The 21,171-nt window shown below is 45.7% G+C and overlaps 1 protein-coding gene across 3 annotated transcripts in view; it reads right to left on the bottom strand.

Moving 5' to 3' along the window:
• Nucleotides 1-21,171, bottom strand: part of LOC144098754 (histone lysine demethylase PHF8-like) — a 171,290-nt gene that overhangs the window by 45,695 nt on the left and 104,424 nt on the right. For all 3 annotated transcript variants that reach the window (XR_013307238.1, XM_077631606.1, XM_077631605.1), the window contains exons 7-12: nucleotides 19,255-19,453; nucleotides 16,321-16,571; nucleotides 15,256-15,362; nucleotides 12,785-12,873; nucleotides 12,370-12,456; nucleotides 1,638-1,888 (exon numbers count right to left, since the gene is read on the bottom strand). Coding sequence is in view for 2 of the 3 variants with exons in the window: in XM_077631606.1 (XP_077487732.1) it covers nucleotides 1,638-1,888; nucleotides 12,370-12,456; nucleotides 12,785-12,873; nucleotides 15,256-15,362; nucleotides 16,321-16,571; nucleotides 19,255-19,453 (984 nt within the window). In the remaining variant the exon portion in view is untranslated. The remainder of the gene's footprint in view (nucleotides 1-1,637; nucleotides 1,889-12,369; nucleotides 12,457-12,784; nucleotides 12,874-15,255; nucleotides 15,363-16,320; nucleotides 16,572-19,254; nucleotides 19,454-21,171) is intronic.

Below are 21,171 nucleotides of genomic sequence, written 5' to 3'. Positions count from 1 at the left end.
GTCAAATTTCCGCCTAGTATGATATGTGGATCCAAACAACTTTTCGCACAAATTCGGTGTTCCGGTCCCGTTATTACACGGTGCTATCACCACGATGCTTCCAGCAAGAAAGGGCACCATCTAGCGGTGGCATTGGTTGACTGTTTCGGTTTGTTCGGTTTTGACACCTTTTCACCATGCTGACCTCGTGACATCTATGCTGTCGGAAACGGGACGGTCATACCTCACATGATGTCAGGACCATAAAAGCATACTCATCTGCTTTTGAAAGCAAAGTAATCATAGCTGCCGAAAACATCGGCACCACATCAGAGCACTGCTACGTGGACTGGATGATGTAGGGATATCCGTGCTGTGCATTTGGATTGCAGAAGCTTGGGCCAGCATTCCCGAGGAGCTCGTCAGTTGCACTTTTGAAGAACTGCTGGATATCGAAAATACTCAAAGGAATCGAAGAAAAGTTTCTATAGAAAGATATCTCCGATAAGGGGACAGTCAAGAGAGAGTACACCCAATGGCGACGATCACTGAGGCCCCGACTAAGAGAGCACTTCTTGGGCGTGCATGCGCAGTCCAGGACACGAGCGAGCGCAGTGCACAGATCTGTACTACGAGTCGCTGAAAAATTTTTCAGAGTACCGCAATTCCCCTCTCCCCGCCAACGATCTGGAAGGTATATGGTGGCCGCTGCTTCTCACTCCCGGCATGTAAATCTCGTCCGCATTGCCCTGTGCATCTGCCTTCATAATGTTGGTACTATGAATTGCAAAACAATTTTCTGCATAGCTAGCAGAGGCAGCTTTAGTGAGACCTTCAACAGACATTCAGAGGAAATGAAAAGAATGATAATCTTAACTCCTTTAAGCAGCAACCTGTGCATGTATGCAGTCCCTAGAGAAGAACCCAGAGGCTTTGGACGGCCGTTGCTCCACGCGATTACCTGCGAATATGCTGACCATATTCCTTCCAAGCACGGTGGTGCAAGGAAAAGGAATGCGATACTCTAGATTTTTCCAGTGACTCTAGTCTGTCACTAATAATAATCTGTCTCTAATATCAACCTATCAGCAACTGCCCTCCCACGCATGTGCCGGAAGTGGCACACTGGTTTGCCCTTGTGGCTCCCATGTGTGCCAGGGTGAGTGTGAGCTGCACTTTTCTTCAGGGTGTGGAATTCTCTGATCAATAGTGTCGGCAGTGTCTGCGCGAGATGGGAAGCGAGCCAGCACCAGGCACATGTGCCTTTTCAGCCGCCTGGCACTGGATGCATAAGTGCGTGGCGTCTACGCCTCTCGAGAGTCCATCAAGTCTAGCGCTAAATGCATTGCAAATGAATACTTTCGGTGCGCTTTCCTCGCTCGCATTATAAGTGAATGCAAACTTTTTTCTTTTTTGCTGTTCACAAATGACCCCTTATATTATATTCGGATCCGTATTATACACGTTTTTACGGTACTTTCATGTAAAATAAGTAGGTGTGTGCGAATAGTGCTTTTCTGGTTCAAGGCGAATTCAAAGCGAATAATAATTTTCTTTGACGATTCGTGAGATTCTTACTGCTGAGATTCTACTGTATATATAAAGAACACTGAAAACAAGTGCCAGCAGCGGAAGTGGCCGATTTTTCCAGCACCCACCTCTGCGCCTTTTTGGAGCCGGCCCTGGCCTTAGCACCGCCTGCACCTTTGCCCTTGCCCTTGACAGGTAGCTTGACCTTGAGGTTGATGCCCTGCTGGGAATCCACTTCCCCGCAGAGTGGCGTCACATTCTCCTCCACGCCAGCGGCAACCACAGCTGCTGCTGCCGCAGCTGCCTTGGCTGCCTTGGTGGTGCCCTGCTTGCCCTTCTTGGTCTCCCTTTCCGGCTTCGACTTGCCGTTAAGCTTTTTCTGCACAGGAAAGGATTAGGAGGGAATGAACGATAGTGGCGTCATCAAACAGCATTCTGAATGTGGCATGGATTGTAAGTAACCTAGACAAGAAAAATTTTATCAACACTGCTTTGCCTTCCATTTTTTTTTCTTCAACCCCAAGCAACTGCATTCAACTCGTGTTTTTAGTTATGCGACAACGAGTGACCAGTGCACTGTCCCTGCTTCCATTGCTGCCACCTAACAGCAGCTACATATCAGATGCAACATCTCCTCCACTGCATTTCAGCATGTCATACAGCCAGATGCTACTAAGGTATAAATCATGCTATTGCTCATTACAAGAATGTAATGTTCTGCTTAAAAAAAAAAAGGTAACATAAAGCCCAGCTTACTCTAATGAAACGGCCTAGAGGCATAGCTTAAAGAAAAAAACTGGCGGTGGTTTAGCTCTGGTTAAACCCGGAGCGACGCGATAGCTACAGCTGGCCGAGTGGAACTTGCTCAGTTGAATAGCAAAGTCAGTCTTTCGCCGCTCCGTTTCGCTGGGCATTCCTTCTTCATCTTCGTCCCGCTTGACACGGCGCATGCGTACAGCTGTTGCAGCTCGGTTTCGCCGGTGTGTCGCGCTGCCGGCAGCAGCAGCCGCTGCGCATCACGTGGCTGGTCACGTGACCAACCGCGTGATCAGCCACGGCGTCGCGCCGCCGGCAGCTGCTCCACACCACGTGACCAACCACGTGACAGCATGGCGGCGCAGCCACACTGAGGGCTCAATATGCTACCATAATGTAGCTATCGCTACAAAAGATAACATAAAGCCTAACTTACTCTTAGCAAAACGGCCTAGACGCCTAGTTGGGGCCTAAGCTCAGTAAAGGCCTAAAGGCTTTGGTAGCTAGCCGCATCGCTTGCTTGCATTGGGACATTTTTGGATGCTTCTGTTTGCTTGCTCGCCGCGCAGTGCAAGTGGCTTACATCATAGCACGAGCTGCTGGCATGGCTCGTAAATACTCCTCTATAAAGTGCCCTTTCATAAAAAAAAAAAGGAGTGATGGGATGATGCTAGTGATGGGATGCTCTTTCACTCTCAACGCACATGCTGAGCAGGTGCAAAGGCTAGCGAATGGGACAGCACAAAGAAAGTTTAGCAGGCGACAAACTTGAACATAACAAGTTGCAATAAATTACATATTTTTTCAAATTTACTAATGCACCGATAACTTTTTGTACGGTGCAACATTCGAGCTGAAGAGAAGCAAGGTGCTCAAGATGTCCACACATGCAAGCCCGAGTGGCCTGCGTTTAGCTAGCCCCGTGTTCCTCGCTTCGCATTTTGCATTTCACCTAGACAGCACAACAAAACTCCATGTGGACTAAGCTTGCGCTTTGTCCCTGCAGAATGCGAACAGCAGCAAAGTGCAATGCTTTGCTTAACTTTGAGGTGGTGTGCAAGGTCATCATATCTTAAAGCAACGCACCCATCCGGTGCATTCATCGCGATACTCTTCAGTGTTGCCACTCATGTGTTGACAACAAAATGCGAAAAAATGCCGAAGAAAGCTTTGAAAAACAACTGAAGGTCAAATTGCCAACATATGTACTCAAACAACAGTCTATATAGATCAAGCAGGTCGCAGAAGCTTATTCTCTGTGCGTGCAGTCGATCCCGGATATATCGAATTACTGTCAATATCAAACAGTTGTAAAATCCCCTAGGGAATCCCATGCAAAAGTATTCCAAATTTGTTTGCGTTTATAGAACTTCAGTGCACCCCATATTTGATACGTAGAACTCCGTGGCACGCCGCGGCCCCGCAAGTGCGCTTCTCCCAACACACCCCAACCCGGAAGTGGCCTTCTCCCACCGCTGCACACCCCTGCAGATGGGCTTATCCCAATGGAGCCACGATCTTCCCGAAATCGCACCTCGAGCACGGCGCTGAAAAACTGGTAAAATTGTTTTTTGGGGAAAGGAAATGGCGCAGTACCTGTCTTGCATCTGGGTCCACACCTGAACAGGTAAGGGAAGAGATAAAGGCCGAACTGAGAGAAGGAAAAAAGTGGGGCAGTGGAGGGCTTGGGAATAATTTTGACTATGTGGGGATCTTTAACGTGCACTGACATAGCACAGCACACAGGCGCCTTTGCGTTTCGCCTCCATCGAAACGCGGCCGCCGCTGTTGGGTTCGAACTCGGGTACTCCAGATCAGTAGCCAAAAGACCAAACCACTGAGCCACCGCAGCAGGCCTTGAACACTTTCGTGCAGAGCTGCACAAGTAAGAGTCACGTGATGAGAACTTTTGTGGGGTGTAAACGGAAATGGGAATGGCCATAGGGGCATGCAAGGGGCTGGGAAGAGGGAAACCGTGCTGGTCACAGGCACCAGATTTCTGCATGCTGGTTGGCTAACTCCGCTGGCACAGCCAAAACAAGCGACGTCAGCTAACTGTCACCAACGTTTTGGCCATTTTGGCTGTCACCGCTGTCGGTGCTGCTTGGGCATGTGACTGGTGTAGTACGGTGCGGTGGTCGTTCTTTTCGCTTTATTTGCGTGTTCAGGAGCCATGAACGTGAAAAAACACAAGAATTTGGACTTGGCAACAAAAGCGGACATCATTTCATGGGTGGAGGCCGGCGAGAAAAAGTCGTTGGTTGCCAATGCGTTCGGAATTCCTTGCAACGTGCAGAGTACTATCCTGAAGAACAAGGCCTGCGTGAAGCTGAAGGCAGCGCAATCCAGTCGCCCTGCAGCATGTCGTATGCGTGCTCCGACCTACGACAAGGTCGAAAAAGCTTTGTACGCCTGATTTTTAGAGACACGTGCCAGAAACATCCCTGTTGACGGCCCGATGCTCACGGAGAAAGAGAAATGGAGCAGCGTTTTAAGAGTCTCTACAGCATAGTTGTAAAGACCCTCTCGAGTGAAAGCGAGGCAACCAGCAGCATTGATACGGAGGAGAGGCTGTTCGAAGAGTGGCCAGAGATTTGCAATAGCTTTTTTTTTTTCTTTTTCTCTTGCAAAATAAAGTGTGGTGGTCGTGGAGCTGTGCTTTCAATTTTTTGTGGACTTTCGAGAAGCAATTCAGTAAGCTCCCACTTGTCACGATCCCGGGGAAATTGTCCGAGATGTGCGCAATTTTGAAATAAGCATCTAATAGTCGTATTTTATATTTAGAATTATCGATATATGTATCAAACTTTTATATCCAGGATCGACTGTATTTGCGCTAAGCTAATAAGAGATTGATGGAAATTAACACAATAGTAATCAATTACTTCTCTGTAATTGTTCAGTTACCTTAAGGGCCATAATTGACCACTAAACTCAGTTACATTTCAGATTAAGTACATTGTAATTGTAAGCAATTACTTGTTTTCTTTAATGTGTACAAGACTGGTCGGAGAGGTTTTGATTTCCCAAAACCGACCAATCTGGCTGAAAAAGCCTATTAAATTAACGCCAGATGTCGCTGATCTCACAAGTGGGCAAGAAGCATGGTGCAAGGTGCACCGTGATGGAGACCAACCAGGGACAACCCAGTGCTAGTGGTTTGCTTTTATTGAAAGGCACCAAGTCTAGGAGGACGATGTGGAAGCTAGAGAGGAACCAAAATTTGGGCTGCCAATAGTAGTAGTACTACAAGACATTTATTCGGCCAGAATTTACAGGCTGAGCATATCGACCACTGTGTGGCCAGCCAACGCTGCTCTACCCCTTGAGCGGCAAGCCAGGCGCCTATATATATCAGCCATACTGGTACCACACGGTACCCAGATGACAACTGAACAACAATAACTTCGTTTTAACTCAGAAAAATCTAGTCAAGAACAGATGACAAATATGCCCACTGGCAAGCTAGCTAGCTCTACTTGAGGCAGTGGACTAATTTGGCAAAAAAATGATGAGCAGTAATCAACCGATTTTTCACTCCAATAAGTCGGACTAGCTCTATATTCCATACTTTTATTGATGAACTGTAACACTGCTCACAAGAACGTGCACATACTCAAAACCATTATTCCAGACTATGTGTAGTCCAAAAGTTCGAGTTTTTGGACGAAAATAGACAATGGCAGCAAGACCCTACGAAGTCCGAAAGTTCAATATTCTGACCTAACATAGATGCGAGCGACCGCCACTGCCATAACCAGCCTACTCAATAACTCTTCGCCACTGTGGATAGTGCCATCCTGAATTCAATCAATTGGATGGATTGGCTTGGCTAGGCTTGGCAGCTTTTGTACCTCACTGTTGCCACTTGAGCTAATGGGCACTCTTCGTTCCTATCGAAGTGGCCTGCTAAGAGAGCGACTGTGTTGATACCACGACGGCGGCAGCCTCTGCTGCCTGCTACAGGATGGCCAGAGGAGGCAGGGGGCGAGGGCACTCAGAGGTGCTCGCTTACTCTCTCCATCTTTTCAACTATTATTACCACTAGAAATGTTGTGTTGTGTTGGGTTTAATGGCACACAGGCAGCTAAGGCCATCATGCGCCAAGCACAATTACCACGAGAAATGTGCATTCTGCTGGCACAGAATCGGTTGGTCACATGGTTTGCGGCATGATATGAACAGCTCCGGACATTTTTGTACCAGTGATGCGAGGTGTGGTATGGACATGATGACAGCATGACTGCAGCTCAGATACAAACTAATATGCTTTTTTTGTTCGGCCTACATTCGAGGTATTTTTTTGTTGTTGGCTTCGGACTTTAGGGGGTCGGCTTAGAATCGGGGTCGGCCTAGATTAGAGTAAATACGGTATTATTGCTTACAAGGGGAACATGAGTAATGGTGAAGTTCATTATTTTTCAAGCCAGTTTTCAGAGCAAAGTGATCTTTCTGATGTTCGCACAATTATGATTATTCGGGCAATTTATCAGGCCCCACCGAACACGAAAAATAGGTCGACTGCACAATACAACACAGCCCATTTTGCATTCGCTACACATTTTCAATGTTTGTAAAAAAATGTACTGCCACAGTATGGTGCAATGGCACACAACAGCTGCGCATAAAAATTGGCAGCACTACTTACTGTCTGTTGACGATACCCTACTTACAGTCAATCATGAAACCTATGTGCATTAGAGATAGGCAAAAATACTCAATATGAAACCCCACGTGAGAGCATCATATATTTAGAACTGTGGGGCAGTTAGGTCATGGTAGGAGCGTACATTTAAACATAACCTTAATAAAAAGTATGGCAAGCATTGTTTAATTTATCTGATTAGAGGGACCTAGATAGCAGTGCAAAGCTAAAACCGACAGTGTCAGGAAACATAAATGGGCACATTAATTAGGAAGCAACTTTCACAAGACACACCTATATTTTTTTAACATTTCAAAGCTTCACAGAAATTCACAGTGCAGTTGCCATAGGTGCATGTCACAACAGGTATATTTTTGTCGCTCAGGACAGCTAGATGTGTAGCTCAGTCTCACATCACAAGGTCCTTAATTGTTGGTAGTACTTGCTTTACATTTACGCCAAAACAGTAAGAACAATGGCACTTCTGCATTTATATTTGCACTGTAAATGCCAGCTTTCATTTACTGCAGGTATAGTAGTTTTCAGGCAGACTGATATTGTAAGCAAAAAATGCAACCAAATGATGATAATATTCGATCTAAAACTAATTCTAAATCCTTGTGCAGCCCAGGTCAATAAGGCCTGAAAGCTTGGCCTTACTTTAAACAAAACAACTCCTTGCTAGCTACCATATTTACTCGAATGTAACGCGAGTTTTTTTTTACCAAAAGTAGGAAGGAAATACCACCCTCCACGTTAAAATCGAATACTAGGTTTAAAAACGCCATGAAGAGCACCAAACACACACTATTAAAATCATTTCATGTGTCAAACGTGTGCGTTGATCGTACTGGTCATTCGAAATCACGCACTCCAACTCCCCGGTCAACCAGTACGCGAACCACAGGTCACAACTACTAGGACAAAGCGGCAACCTAATCGCAAACACAAAAAAAAACGATGCCAGTGAGAACAAGCCAACAAGAGTCGACGCCAGCTAGAGTCACTGGCGCGATGAGAGGGCGCTACCTCTTGATGAATGCTCGCAACCTGTAGCGAGGTTGTGTGGCCTCCGTGACCGCAAAATGAAACAGCCATCTCGGAGGCACCGAGCGCTCGCAATCGCCGCCAAGGCGCCAGCAAAGGAGCGAGCGATCCCACCGCCATCTGTCTGTTAATCCTTGCAACTGATGCAAAAACGTGGCCACGTGACTAACAGGCAGCAGGGCATGGAGCAGTGCGCTTTGTTCGCTCTTTCTCGTGTTTGGTGCCAGTGCGTGCAGTTGTGCGTTCCGTGCTTCGAGCCTTAGGCCTATCCCCATCAAACGGTAGAGTTGTCTTCAAGCGGAATGGCGTGCTCACGCGCTCAGCATACAGCTGGCTTCAAGCGCAACGCTATTCTCCTTGCTGAGAAAGTGAGAAATTCAGCGGCTGCAAGACGTCTGGACGTCAACGAATCGACGATCAGGGGATGGAGGAAACATAGCGAGGAATTGTTTAACAGCAACAGCCTGCGAAAAGGCTTTCCAAGAAAGGCCGCTTCCCGGAGTTGGAGCGTTGCCTTGCAGAGTTCATTAGCGAGCAACGTTCCCGACTACTTGGAGTAAGCATTGAAATGCTTCAGTGCAAAGCACAGGAGCTTGCGTGGGACACGGGTTTGACCCAAAACCAGTTTAAAGCATCACGAGGCTGGGTGCAGAAGTTTATGCAAAGGGCCGGGTTCTCCCTTCGACACACGACTTCTATTTGCCAGAAGCTGCCCGGGGACTTCGAATCAAAACTTCGGGAGTTCCAGCGCTACGTCATCGATCTTCGTCGCTCTGCCAACATGCCGCTTGGACATATCGGCAATGCCGACCAGACCCCCGTGTATCTGGACATGCCTATGTCCAGAACAGTGCACAAGTCTGGTGAACATGGAGTTCGCCTTAGAAGCACAGGCTACAAAAAAAATTGGATTACCGTTATGCTGGCATGTTTGGCTGACGGCTGCAAGCTCCCTCCATTCATCATTTTTCGCCGGAAGACGATCCCGTAGGAAACTTTCCCGAAAGACGTTATCGTGCGCTGTCACGAAAAAGGTTGGATGGACTCTAATCTTGTCATAGATTGGATTCAAAGCGTGTGGGACCGAAGGCCAGGCGCACTGCTGCATCCGGAAGCAATACAGTCGAACCTCGTTATAACGAAGTAGCATCGGGACCGTAAATCAGTTCGTTATATCCGATATTCGTTGTAACAGTAGACATAAATATCGGCTGTGACAAATTCGTAATTTGGCTCGCGCAAATATTCTAGACACTAAAATGCATTATATACTTGGCTTTGAACCCACTACAAACGTGGTAATCCTTACCTGTCTCCTTGTGGCATTCAATCAAAATAGGCCGGAATATGGGAAGGTTGACACGACTGTTCTTACGTCGCCGCGCACGTGAAAGTGCGTGGCGCGAAACGACTGCACCATGTGTCTGCGCATAGGCGACTTGGTGTAGAGAGAGGAACTCGAGTGAGACACAGCGGGAACCATCGCGCCTGCGTGCTCTGCCGAAGCGCGATTGGTGGCCCCGAGAGGGACCGTTGAAAAAAAAAAGCTGCCAAAGCAGCTTTGAGAGAAGAGGAGGAGGAGGAGGAGAGGGGGCGTTGGGCGAGAAGAGAAGGAGGAGAGGCGGCGTTGGGCGAGGAGACATATGCAACGCCAGCCCGGGATCAGCCAAACACGTTTGCATTCGTTCATTTGAAGAAAGATGTTATCTTCGTCTGGTGGCTTTTCACAGCGCTGCGCAGAATGAAGTTTTCTACATTGTCCATGCTCAAGAGGGCCTTTTCTACGTCAGCAGTTTTCGTCGTCGGGAGTTTTTCCAAATATCCTTTCAGCCTCCTGGCCATGTCCGCGGCATCCGCACTGCTCATCGTTGGTTCATCCCGTTCACTCTCACCGCTGTCGCTGCTGCTGTCATCCTCGGGCAACAAAACGCGATCCACAATTTCTTGATCCGTCAGCTCGGGCGCCACGGCCAAGTTCTCATCGGCCGAAACGAAATCGTCGAATTCGACGCCTGGGACTGCCAGCCGATCCCAAGTTCTGTCCAGCTCTGCCTGGTCTTCGGGCTGCACTTCTTCTTCGTCGGCAGGCAGAACAAAACCGGCATCTGCGAAACAGTTCCTTATTGTCGACTGCCTCACCTCATTCCACGACCCGTACAACATTTCGAGTGTCGTCTTGATGTTTATTGTTGTCGATCTATGTCGATCGATGTGAAACACCAGTTGCGTCACCAAACGCTTCCTATAATTGCACTTAAGCGAACGAATAATGCCTTTGTCTAAAGGCTGCAAAGCAGAAGTTGCGTTCGGTGGCAAAAACTGCAAGCGAACTGCCTTCAGCACGATCGAAACTTTATGCGCCGAACAGTTGTCCAAAAGCAACAGGACCTTCCTGTGCTGCCTCTCCATGTCCTGGTCGAACGCTCTCAGCCAGTCCTCGAAAAGCTTGGTCGTCATCCACGCTTTTTTGTTCGACGTGTATTGAACCTGCAAATTCCGGACGCCTTTCAGGCACCTCGGATGTGCCGACTTGCCGATGACGGTGAGCCGTCTTTTGTCGGAGCCGTCCATGTTCACGGCAACGACGACAGTCACCCGGTCTTTGTTTTTCTTGCCCCCATGGCAGGTCTCGTTCTTCATCGCCAGTGACCGCTCTGGCAACAACTTGAAAAACACGCCGGTTTCGTCGACGTTGTATACGTCGCACTCGTCGTACTCCTGGAGCAGAGGACGAAAATTCTCCAGCCACGTTTGACATGTCTCCATGTCGACAGCGGACCCTTCGCCAGACAAAGTGTGGCACGCGATCTCGTGCCTATCTTTGAAACGTTGCAGCCAACCGCTGCTTGCACAGAAATCGTCATGCCCCAGTACGCAGGCCAGGCTGTGGGCCTTCCGTTGAAGAAGTGCTCCCGACACCGGCAAATTTCGCGCCCTCACATCTTTAAACCAAGAAAGCAAAGCCGCTTCCACGTCCGGGTGATGGCAAGGCCTAACTCGTTTACGGTCGGCTTTTATGGCGTCCTCGGTGTTGCCCTCAATCTTCTTTCTAGTGGCCAAAATGGTGGATAACGTACTTGGAGGAACGCCGAATTCCGAAGCAATATCCTTTTTCTTGCGGCCACTGTCCACAGCTCTCAGTATCTGCAGCTTTGTCTGGAGCGAGATCGCTTTCCTCTTTGATGCCATTTCGAGCGCTGCAACAACAAGACTGGCCGCTGTGCTGATGTCAGAACGCCGGCCTCAAAGTTGCCAATGTTGCTGCGCTTGCCTTTCTTTACCGCTGGACAAGTGGCGCCGCCTTTCGGCCCTCTGTCATGTCATGAGCTTTCAGAGTTTTCGCACTCTGTTCACAGGTGGCGCGACCATCCAAACGCGATTTTTGTGCCAGACGGCAAAACTTTTTCAAACGATAAAAAAAAAATTCAGCTGTGTATCGGTCTTCGATTTTCATTTTGGTTTTTGTTTTTTTTTATGCTACTTTCAAGTTCTGAGCCTCGTGTAAACCAAATATTTCTTCGTTACAGCCGATATCGCGGCGGATCTCGCGTTTTCGGTTTCGTTATAAAAGAATAAATGTCACTGAAATGAAGCATGACCAACCAAAATTCGTAATTAGTTCGCTATAACCGATAATTCGCTATATCAGTGTTCGTTATAACGAGGTTCGACTGTATTGGTTCTGGACTCTTTCCAAGGTCACCTGACACCTGGCGTCAAACAAAAGCTACAGCGAGACCGAACGCATCTCATTGTTATACCAGGTGGCATGACCTCCATTCTCCAGCCTCTGGACGTTTGCATGAACAAGCCCTTCAAGGATCGCTTGAGACAATTATACTGGGAGTGGATTGAAAGCTGATCAACAACAACACCTGCAGGTAGGCTGAAATGCCCAAGCGCGTCTACCGTTGCCCACTGGATTTCAGCAGCCTGGTACGGGCTGCCTTATGATTTGGGCTACCACGCATTTAAGAAATGCTTAATTTCAAATGCTCTAGGTGGAAGCGAGGACGACCTGCTGTGGGAGGCAGCTAGTGACAAAGAAGAGTCAAGCTGTGATGAAGACAGTGACGGCGACAACTGCAGTGAGGATGAGGGTGCATAGGAATGCCTGTTTGGCTTGTATTTCAATAAAGTTGTCTTTGACCCTCAGAACTGCGTGATGTCGGTTCCTCGCGTCACATTCGGGTTCTTTCGGTTTTTCTGTCGCACGCCCGAAGTCTACCCTCGCGTTACAATTGGTTTTTTTTTTTCCCCTTTTCACACCCGAAAAGTCGACCCTCGCATTACAATCGTGGTCGTGTTACATTCGAGTAAATACGGTATCTGTGACGTCACCATATGCATGAGCAAAAAAATAGGCTAAGACAAAAAAAGAAGACCACCACCTTTATGAGAAAATTGCTCACCTCTGCAGCTCTCACTTCTTTGGCAAGATCCTTAAGCAGTTTTGGGACATTAATTCCACTTGGGATGGCGTCCAGTTTGCAATTGGGCTGTAGAGCAAAAACAAGAGACCCAGCTTGATAACTTTCTCATGCTTTGCACTCAACAAAATAACATCGCAAAAAAGGAGTGGTGCAGCTTTTCACAAGAATCAGTTTTGCTGCATGGAAAAAGTAAGTTGTCATGCATTGCTTATTGAACTTGCTGAACACAAAAATTCCTAAGAAATACAAAACAACAGCACCAATAGAGGGTACTTTTTATGAGTATACTACCCAAGTTTCTTGCATTCGCAAAACAGAAAACAAATTCCCTTGACTGTCCCGGGTTCAAGCAGAGTTTTTTTTTTTAATTTCCCAGACACAAAAGTCAACTCGCCTCCTGCGTCCAGTTTTTCAGTGCTGTCAGCAGGGCCTTGGCTCCAACAACTAGGAAGCTAGGAGGCTTAAACTCAGATGCTGTTGCACCTGAAATGACATTTGGCAGTGGGACTTGGTCATAAAAAAATCTATGCTCTCGGCAGACAGCATGTGAAAAAAAAGTTTGGAGGACACTTAAGGTCCACCTTTCAAGGCATGATGCGACAGCAGTCCTCTTGCCCACACAGACACAAACACTGTTTCCTCTTTCACAATCATTATGTGAAAGACCACACAAACAGCTTTTCTGCAACACGGGGCCCTTATGCTGTCACAGAAAATTAAAAAGATTACTGCATCACCCCCGACACCTGTGTTGAAGTTGGCTGTTCCATTCAGGGGCTAAAGTCAGCAAAGCTATAAGTCAGAATACAAGAGTTCTGAGACTGCGGTGCAATTTCACAACCTTACTTCTCTCAGCTGCATAACCTCAGCTGCCCCGTTGAGCGACTGCTCCACAATCCCAAGAAAGCAGCCTCACTGTCAGATCATATTAGGGTCATGCACTCAAAGAAGAGCTGCCCTCCCAACAAATGGACTGCACTGCGCAGCAATTTTTTAGCCTCTGCCCTTGGCACAGGAAAAAGAATTTTGAAACAATGCAGCACCTAACAACATTTAGCTCAACATTTCCCCACTCTTCCTGATGTCTACTTTCTGAATAGAAGCAGCCTGTGCAATCTGCCCTAGACTGACTTCTCTACCTTTTTTTTTTCGACACCCATGGAATGACTTTCAAACAAAGCAGCGAAAAACTTAGTTTAACAGCACTCATCGGGAAGCAGGCGTTGAAAAATACGTCGGCCACCATCATTCTGGAGTGGCCAGGTATTGGTGCCCCCATTCTCCATGAATGCGGAAGTAGCGGCAAACACACACCAACTGCCTGCCGCGTGAATTTCATCATAAAACTTCCCTCCATGTGGACTAGCCTCAAGGCAAGCAAGCATTGCAAAGCAGCAAGCTGACAGAGTTCAAACGTTCAGTGCATGCATTTTTTTCAGACTGCAATAATGCACTGTGCTCACAAAAGGCGACATCAAGAAACACAAAGCAATAAATTGCACTAAGCAAGAACTGGTCATGGGGTTTTACAGAGTGACCCAACGCAGTGTTGGGCTAAATGATTCCCGCCTACTACTGAGCACGAAAAGAATCTGTCCAACCTTGCAGAACGGTAGTGATAGCTTTCTATGGCACTTAAGCAGACATGTCAAACGAAAAACGGCTCTCTTAGGAAGCAAGAAAAAAAAATTCATCGAAATGTCGTTCCTAGTACTTTTGAGCTGCTCAATGCCATTAGGAGACAGTTCTGGCATTCTTGATGCCATAGGCAGCAAAAGTGGGCTTTTTATACGGTGATTTTCCATTGAAGAAATTTCTTCACGACTTTTCAAGGAATTTTAAGAACAGCACAAAAATAAGGAAATTTTTTCACTCCTCCTGGAAAAATCCCGCACTATAGCCTTTATTAATTCCAAAGAACAGCAAAGTATAATGAACAAAATACTATAAAATCAAACAGAGAAAAATGCAGCACTTTTGTACACTGCTGCAGGAAAAAAGTGGCCGAAATAGGGATTTTTGGGGTCTTGTAAGGGAATTTGTTTACTGCACGGAACGTCACATAGCTGCCTTTATCCACCTTCGTGCATGTTGCATGTGGGACTTCCAGTATAGAAGGATGTAATGGTACTTGCTGTATGGCTAGTTGGTTCATGCTATAGATTTGAACGCCACGAAGGACATGAACACAGTAAATACAAGGTGGATAGAAATATGCTCTTCTATTTCTATCCACCTTGTATTTCCTGTGTTCGTGTCCTTTGCACCGTTCAAATTTATCGCATCAACCAAAACGTGCTCTTTCAATCCACATTGTATTTCCTCTGTTCGTGTCCTTAACACCAGTCAAATTTATAGGATGCATTATATCCATAACCACGGTTGGATGTGCACTCTCAAGGTTAGGCTACATGACTGAACATAAACATCGTGGAAATTAGAAAGGCAGAGAGCCACTGCCGTAGTTCTGTTGGAGCAGCACCGCATAGGACATGTGGAGTTTGTGGTTTCGGCAACCTATAACAATATATGGTCTTTTGTTCTATTTTGTCAAATTACCTCTCTCCTAAACTGATCACTTAAGTACTTTCCCCATAATGAAAAAAAAAAGGGGGGTACTATTCCCCTATGCTTTCCTTGGTTTCAAAGGCTATGGCTCTTTTCATTTATATCCCAACAACCCCCCACCTTCACCACCCTTGACTGCTCAAAGCTGTTAGGTCTCACTGTTAGTTCCGCAAAGAGCCTTATCTAGCAGGTTTATTTAAATCCAATCACAGTCAAAGATGCTGGTTTTAATACCGCAGTCCCAATAAAAACACAATGCTTAGTTATGTATAACTTGAATATGTACATAAAACTCACTTTTAAGCTGCTCAATGACATATGATGCGGCAAACCAGTGGGTCGTCTCGAAGGAAGGAAACTTGTACTTATTTGGAGCATCAATCCTCTTCTCTAGCTCGTACACCCTGCAATAAAGAAGAAGGACAGCATTTTAAGCCCCATGGTAGCTCGCAGAAGCTTTCTTAAAACAAACTACGGGCTCGCAGAAAGCAAACACGCCCCGTAAATCAAGCTCACCGTTTAGCCTTTTAAGACACTAATGACAATGCTATCAAATTTTTGTTCTTAGTTCGGTGCTATTTTTCGACTTCTTGTCGCTTTATTGGCATTTTTTGAGCAGTAAAAGACGTATTTATTACTTAGAAATTTGTAAATTTGAGAAATTTAATATTTTTTCATACTACTCAGTTCAAGCCTGCAACATTGATGATGACACCAAGAGAATATAAACTCTGTGACTAGTGGCTGAAAGTGGATAGAAGTGTGGTCTAGCCTCAGATCACCAAAAAAAATGTTTTTGACGTAATCGTAGTTCGCTTAGAAAAATTTCTTACGCAACAATACCTGTATTTAATTTTCTGGCTTTTTCTAACCCATAAAAGCAGCATCTTCAGTAAAAGTAAAATCTTTGATTAAAATGAGGTAACCATCAATATACGCCACCTTTAATTTGTCCTCCATGTCCCTTTAATGGTTCAATCACATTGATCTAATCAACACAGTAGAGATGAAAGACAAGGCAAAGGTAAAAAAAAATTAATTAAGAAATAGGAAACCAAAAGACAGTAGCACAAATAATGGGACAGAACAACATACACAAAGGACCAACAAGCTTTTAGAACAACTGGTAAACGGCTACAATAAAGTGAAAATTTCTCAATTCTGCTAAAGAACTTTTCTGCCTGCATATGTGCCATCTGCAATGCCAGCACCAACAGCACACTTCAGCACATTTTAATTCTGCTCGCATGGAGCAGGGCCTATACCTGGATGCCTATAAATGTAACATGCAGGTCTGTCAATGTAGAAAGAGCACGAGAAGGAAGCAGGCAATGCACAAAGTCAAGAGAAAAGCCCACGCACTGTAGTTGGAGGCCGATGTTGAAGCTGTGCAGGAAGTTGCCGCCAAAGACCATCGAGTCGACCGAAGTGTAGACAGCATGAATCCAGCCTGTTGGGATGAAGAGTGTCTGGCCAGCAGTGAGGGTGAGCCGATGACAGGCATCCGCCTGGTCCCCAAAGAAAGTCTCGCTCTGGTTAGCCGAGGCCATCCAGTGCTCGTACAGGCTGAGGTTGGCCGACGTAGGCCGAATGAGGTAGAAGACCTTCTCTCCCTATAGGGCGAAACAGGTGGGCAATGCAGAACGGGTTCACAGTTCAAAAGAGGATGCCGACAGACAGAAGCATGCCACAAAAGACAAGATAGTATGTAGAAGCTTAGAGAAGTACCATTGTCTGTTTGACGATAAACTCAGTGTGCTTCAGGGTGCTGTCACCTTCTATCCATCCTGAATGGCTCATTTGGTCAAATAGTCACTGCAGTCAAGCTGTGTCCTTGACAAATGACACATTTTCCTCCACCTATGAATGCTTTACAATGCGGCACAGCTTTCCTCTGTAGTAGAAGGGACGCCTTCCGACTGCAGCAGAGCTCCGATTATGCATCCCTATTTTATGCTGCTTCGTGCATTTTTATGGCGAATCAACACGGTCCCAGCAAATCCTTCAAATACATAATGTACTGAAAATATGGATGATAGAACACAGGCCCGGCGACCAGCGCGAATTAACCGCATAAAGTAAAACGGGTTGCTAGATCAGTTTGCTGGCAAATGCCATTTGAGTCTAAGTTAAGAGTAAGATCCTCCAAAGATCTGGTGCACCCCACGTGTGACTCGTGGCAGTCACTGTGAGATGGCGTCTATCTGGCCTGCTTTTCCGCGCACTTCATTGTCAAAAGTCTTAAGGAAATCAAGTATATGTTCATTTTACTGTGAGATTATTGTGTGATGGTCAACTGGTAGCAAGGATAGTCCTTTTACAATAAACCATGACTAGATTAAAAGCACTTTCGCTGTGGCGTCGATGCGAAGCGCACTCACTGGGCCAACAGCACGATACTATGACGCATATCACATGGGCCCGGTGGGCGATGCATCGCTGCAAGGAAACGCGCCGCCGCTAGCGTGGGTGCACCCCGTCCTAGCTTTTTTGTGGAGCACAACGCTTTGGCCTTTCCGGTATGAACACCAAGCGCACAGGCCGAGTTAGCAGCACTGAGGCACCGCGTGTTTGCAGTTCCAGGCAGAGTCCGGCATGTGGAACAACGCATGCATGGTCATATTGAGTGTCGTAGGCAATTATTGCCTATCAGCTCCCAGCACAACGTACCAAGTGGGCAAAATAGTGCACACAGAAGCAATTCTTTTGGCCGACCTTTTTTTTTTTTCGAATTACTGGCTGCAAAGTTGAGGATGCAACCCCTATACAAGGGCAGCCCTTACAGAGTATATATGATGATATACTGACTTTGTGTTGCAATATATTAGAGGAGATTTGTGTAGTTTTAAAACAGCTATTGCTTTAACTCCATAAGTAATAGCACCATACCGCAGCACTGCTGCTGATGCTTCAAAGTTTCGCACAACTGCTCATTTTACATGAATATTCGCAAAAGTAACAAATATTAGTACAATTACTGTAGAACCCCTCTACAGTGAAGTAACTCAAGACTAGCAAAAATCTTTACTATATCAATTGTTGGTTACTGCATGGTGCTGACGATGCTCTTTGGTAATTAATTGGCTACTAAACACAAAGTGTTGGTTTATAAAAAAAAACTCACAAATACCTTCTACCTTGCTCTTGTCCATTTATGTGACATTTTAAATTACCAAGTTTTTGATTTCGTTCACGTCCTGCGGAAATACCACATTTACACGAATACACTGCAACCACGAACATAACACAGTTGATTCCATATAAAAATCGAAGCTATGCTGAAAACGGTGTCATCGTCTGCAGCCTATGCATAATTTAAGAGGCAAAAGAAACAGAAACTTGCACGACACAGTCAAGCACATCCATTGCTGTACCTCTACTTCTTGCCGCCCCTTTCCCATACTTTGTGCTGCCGTGCTGCGAACGTTCGCCTTTGTCTTCCCTTCCTTTCCCTACTCCTTGCTGCACTTTTACTGGATTTCCTTCCCCAGCGACCCACGCCGCCTTTTTTCTACATTCATACCAGCTTTACTTTTTTTTTTTTCCATGTGTGCTGCACGCTTTGCCTCACGGCCCAGAGGCTTTCAGAAAGCCGGCTTCTTCTCGCAACTCTTTAGCTTGGTGGTGAAGCCATCTCACAGAGCGCCGTTTTATTGTCTCCGGTATTATTTGCTTCTGAATGTTGGCCTCACAATTCTAGAATTTGCGCCTGCAGTGATGTCATCATTCCGCAGGAAATATGCCGCTACAGCCGGACACTTTTACTATAGCAGTTTCTTTGAAAAAAAAACTTTCCTATAACGAATAAAAATTTACAGTAGTCAATGGAAGGCGAGATGAGATCGCAGTTGGACCTTACTATAACCAAGTTTTTTACTATACCCAAGTTTGCGGTAACTGGGTTCTACTGCATTTCATTTGCAGTCAATTCAGTTATAACACTAGTCGATTAATATTCGGTTCGGTTTTTAGCTACACTCTTTGTATCTGATACGGTTTGGAAAAAGTACTATATTTGCACATCCATAGTACTGATGTCATCGCAGTTTGCTTGTTAAAATGCCTGCTGACGACAACACCTACATTACATTTTTGACCTTTTCTAGCTTATAGAAGTTCCATTTGCAGCAAAACGAGTCTTTTTGTAGTTATTGTGCAGTGTGCAGGCCAACTTCAATCTGTCCTTAGAGTTCCCTTAATTTTTTGCCCCTTGAAACTTAGACACCGCCTCTCATCTCCCTAATATGCCACCTAAAATCAAGCTTGAAGGTTTCCGCCTCAAGCCCGCCGACTCACCCGCAAAATGTGATACCACACGGAGGAGCCACCAAAGTCAATGTGGAAGTCGGTGAAGCTGTTCTCTGTGCTCATTAGGCAGTACTTCATGACGGCGGGACGCTGGTGCACGCCAATGTTGGGCACATGCGACGGCCAACAGTTCTCCACCCAGCTTATGCGCTGCACCAGCGATGGCGGCTTCACAAAGTCCGACAGCCTGCAATGCGAGACACATGCTCCAGCTACCAGGTTTCTCAAACTGGCCACACGCTGTGAGACACACTCTGGCGGCGGTCTTCATATTCACTCATACCCATTTCTATACTCTTGAGTTCTATATCATCAGTTTTTTTGCTTCGTTACCAGCAGCGCCTCGGTGTATGAGTGGTTCATGTTTTTACAAACGGCGAGCACTTATTCCTTGAACTGTTATTGGGATACAAAGTCCGAAAGAGTACCGAATTTCAGCTTGCACAGTAAAGGACATCTGCAAGGCAACAGCAAGAGAATAAAAAGAACAAAGTTATGTTAATGAGGTGTTTACGGACCAAAAACAACCAAAAATGCCTAGCCCGTTCAGTCATAAATTATAACCCAATTGGAGGAAAATTTTCAAATTTACAAATTTTTATAAGTAACATTTTAACTTTCGAACAAGGCACTCCATAAACACACACAAAAAGAAAGGATGACGAGCATAGGTGCTGCTTACAAGTTAACATGCAAAACCAACTAGCCTGGCAACGTATGCACTGTAAGTAACATGTCTACATTGCACAAAAAATTCCACTCTCCCTCACGAATAATTATGTAATTTCTGTCACGTCGTATGTCTACATCGCAACTCTACACTGCCTTGACGGTCGCAATTATATACTTTAACTCATTTCTGTCACAAGAAGTCATTATAAAAACTATTCAGCTTATTTTGGTCCTTCTAAAATGCTGATACATGCTAAACAAGCAAACAAAAACACCCAGCCTCCAAAGCCTTGCCACACTGTATGACACCATTGACACACAATCTTGTGACGGTACCACTAATAGCTGCCACTGAAAAACTGCTGCCATGCACAACCAATTGACCCACTCATCAACAGACCTCAGTTCCAATCGTTCACATCAGGAGTCCTGGGATTGCTTGCAGTCCTCACAAACCAAACCTTGCAGTGCGGATAATCTTGCTTATTGACGTGAGAATCTTGGCAGCTGTCCCTTATCTTCTTTGGCAATGGACAAGTATTTGTAGGCTTTGCATAGGCCCCGCTCCAAGTGTAATCTGCTGAAACTTTTTCTGTTGTATTTTGCATCATAGCTTGACTTATACCGAGCATGCGCCTGTTTGCTTATGCGAATAAATTAAACTTTTCTTGGGTTGTCAAAGCCCCTTCTCTTCAATGAAGCACTCTCCTTTTCTTGGATGGACAAGAAGACTTTAAGAAACTGTGCATGCTTATATAAGATCTAAGTATGAACTGAATCATACCATTTCAGCAAATAGCATACTTCAAAACAAACCATGTAAATGACTGGAGACATCACATTTGTCGCAGTGTATTGTTGCTTTAAAGTGATGCACAAGATATTATTAAACATAGACCACCATGTGAAATATGGCCACAGCCAGTAAATAATTAGAATTTAATTTCTTCTGCCACATAGTTTTATTTTTGGTTTTGGCAGGTGAGCAGTGGCTCTCACATCACAAGCCTACAAAAATTGCAATAAAACAGCTGTTTGTTCTGTCACTGTCATTGTGGCTTCTGGACATAGCTAGCAAGCACATCAGCCATGGAGAATTAAAATGTGCAGTTTTTATATGCCTCATGTAATTTCATATCTACTTGTGACATTGCAGCCACCATTTGGCTGCTGAAAATAAAACTGGCACTACATAAAAGAAGAAATTAAATTATAAATTACCGTATAAACGTG

Source organism: Amblyomma americanum, chromosome 7 (genome assembly GCF_052857255.1).
Source record: "Amblyomma americanum isolate KBUSLIRL-KWMA chromosome 7, ASM5285725v1, whole genome shotgun sequence".
Lineage (NCBI taxonomy): Eukaryota > Metazoa > Arthropoda > Arachnida > Ixodida > Ixodidae > Amblyomma > Amblyomma americanum.
Note: the sequence above shows the minus strand (reverse complement) of the source record. Positions and strands in the feature narration are given on the sequence as shown.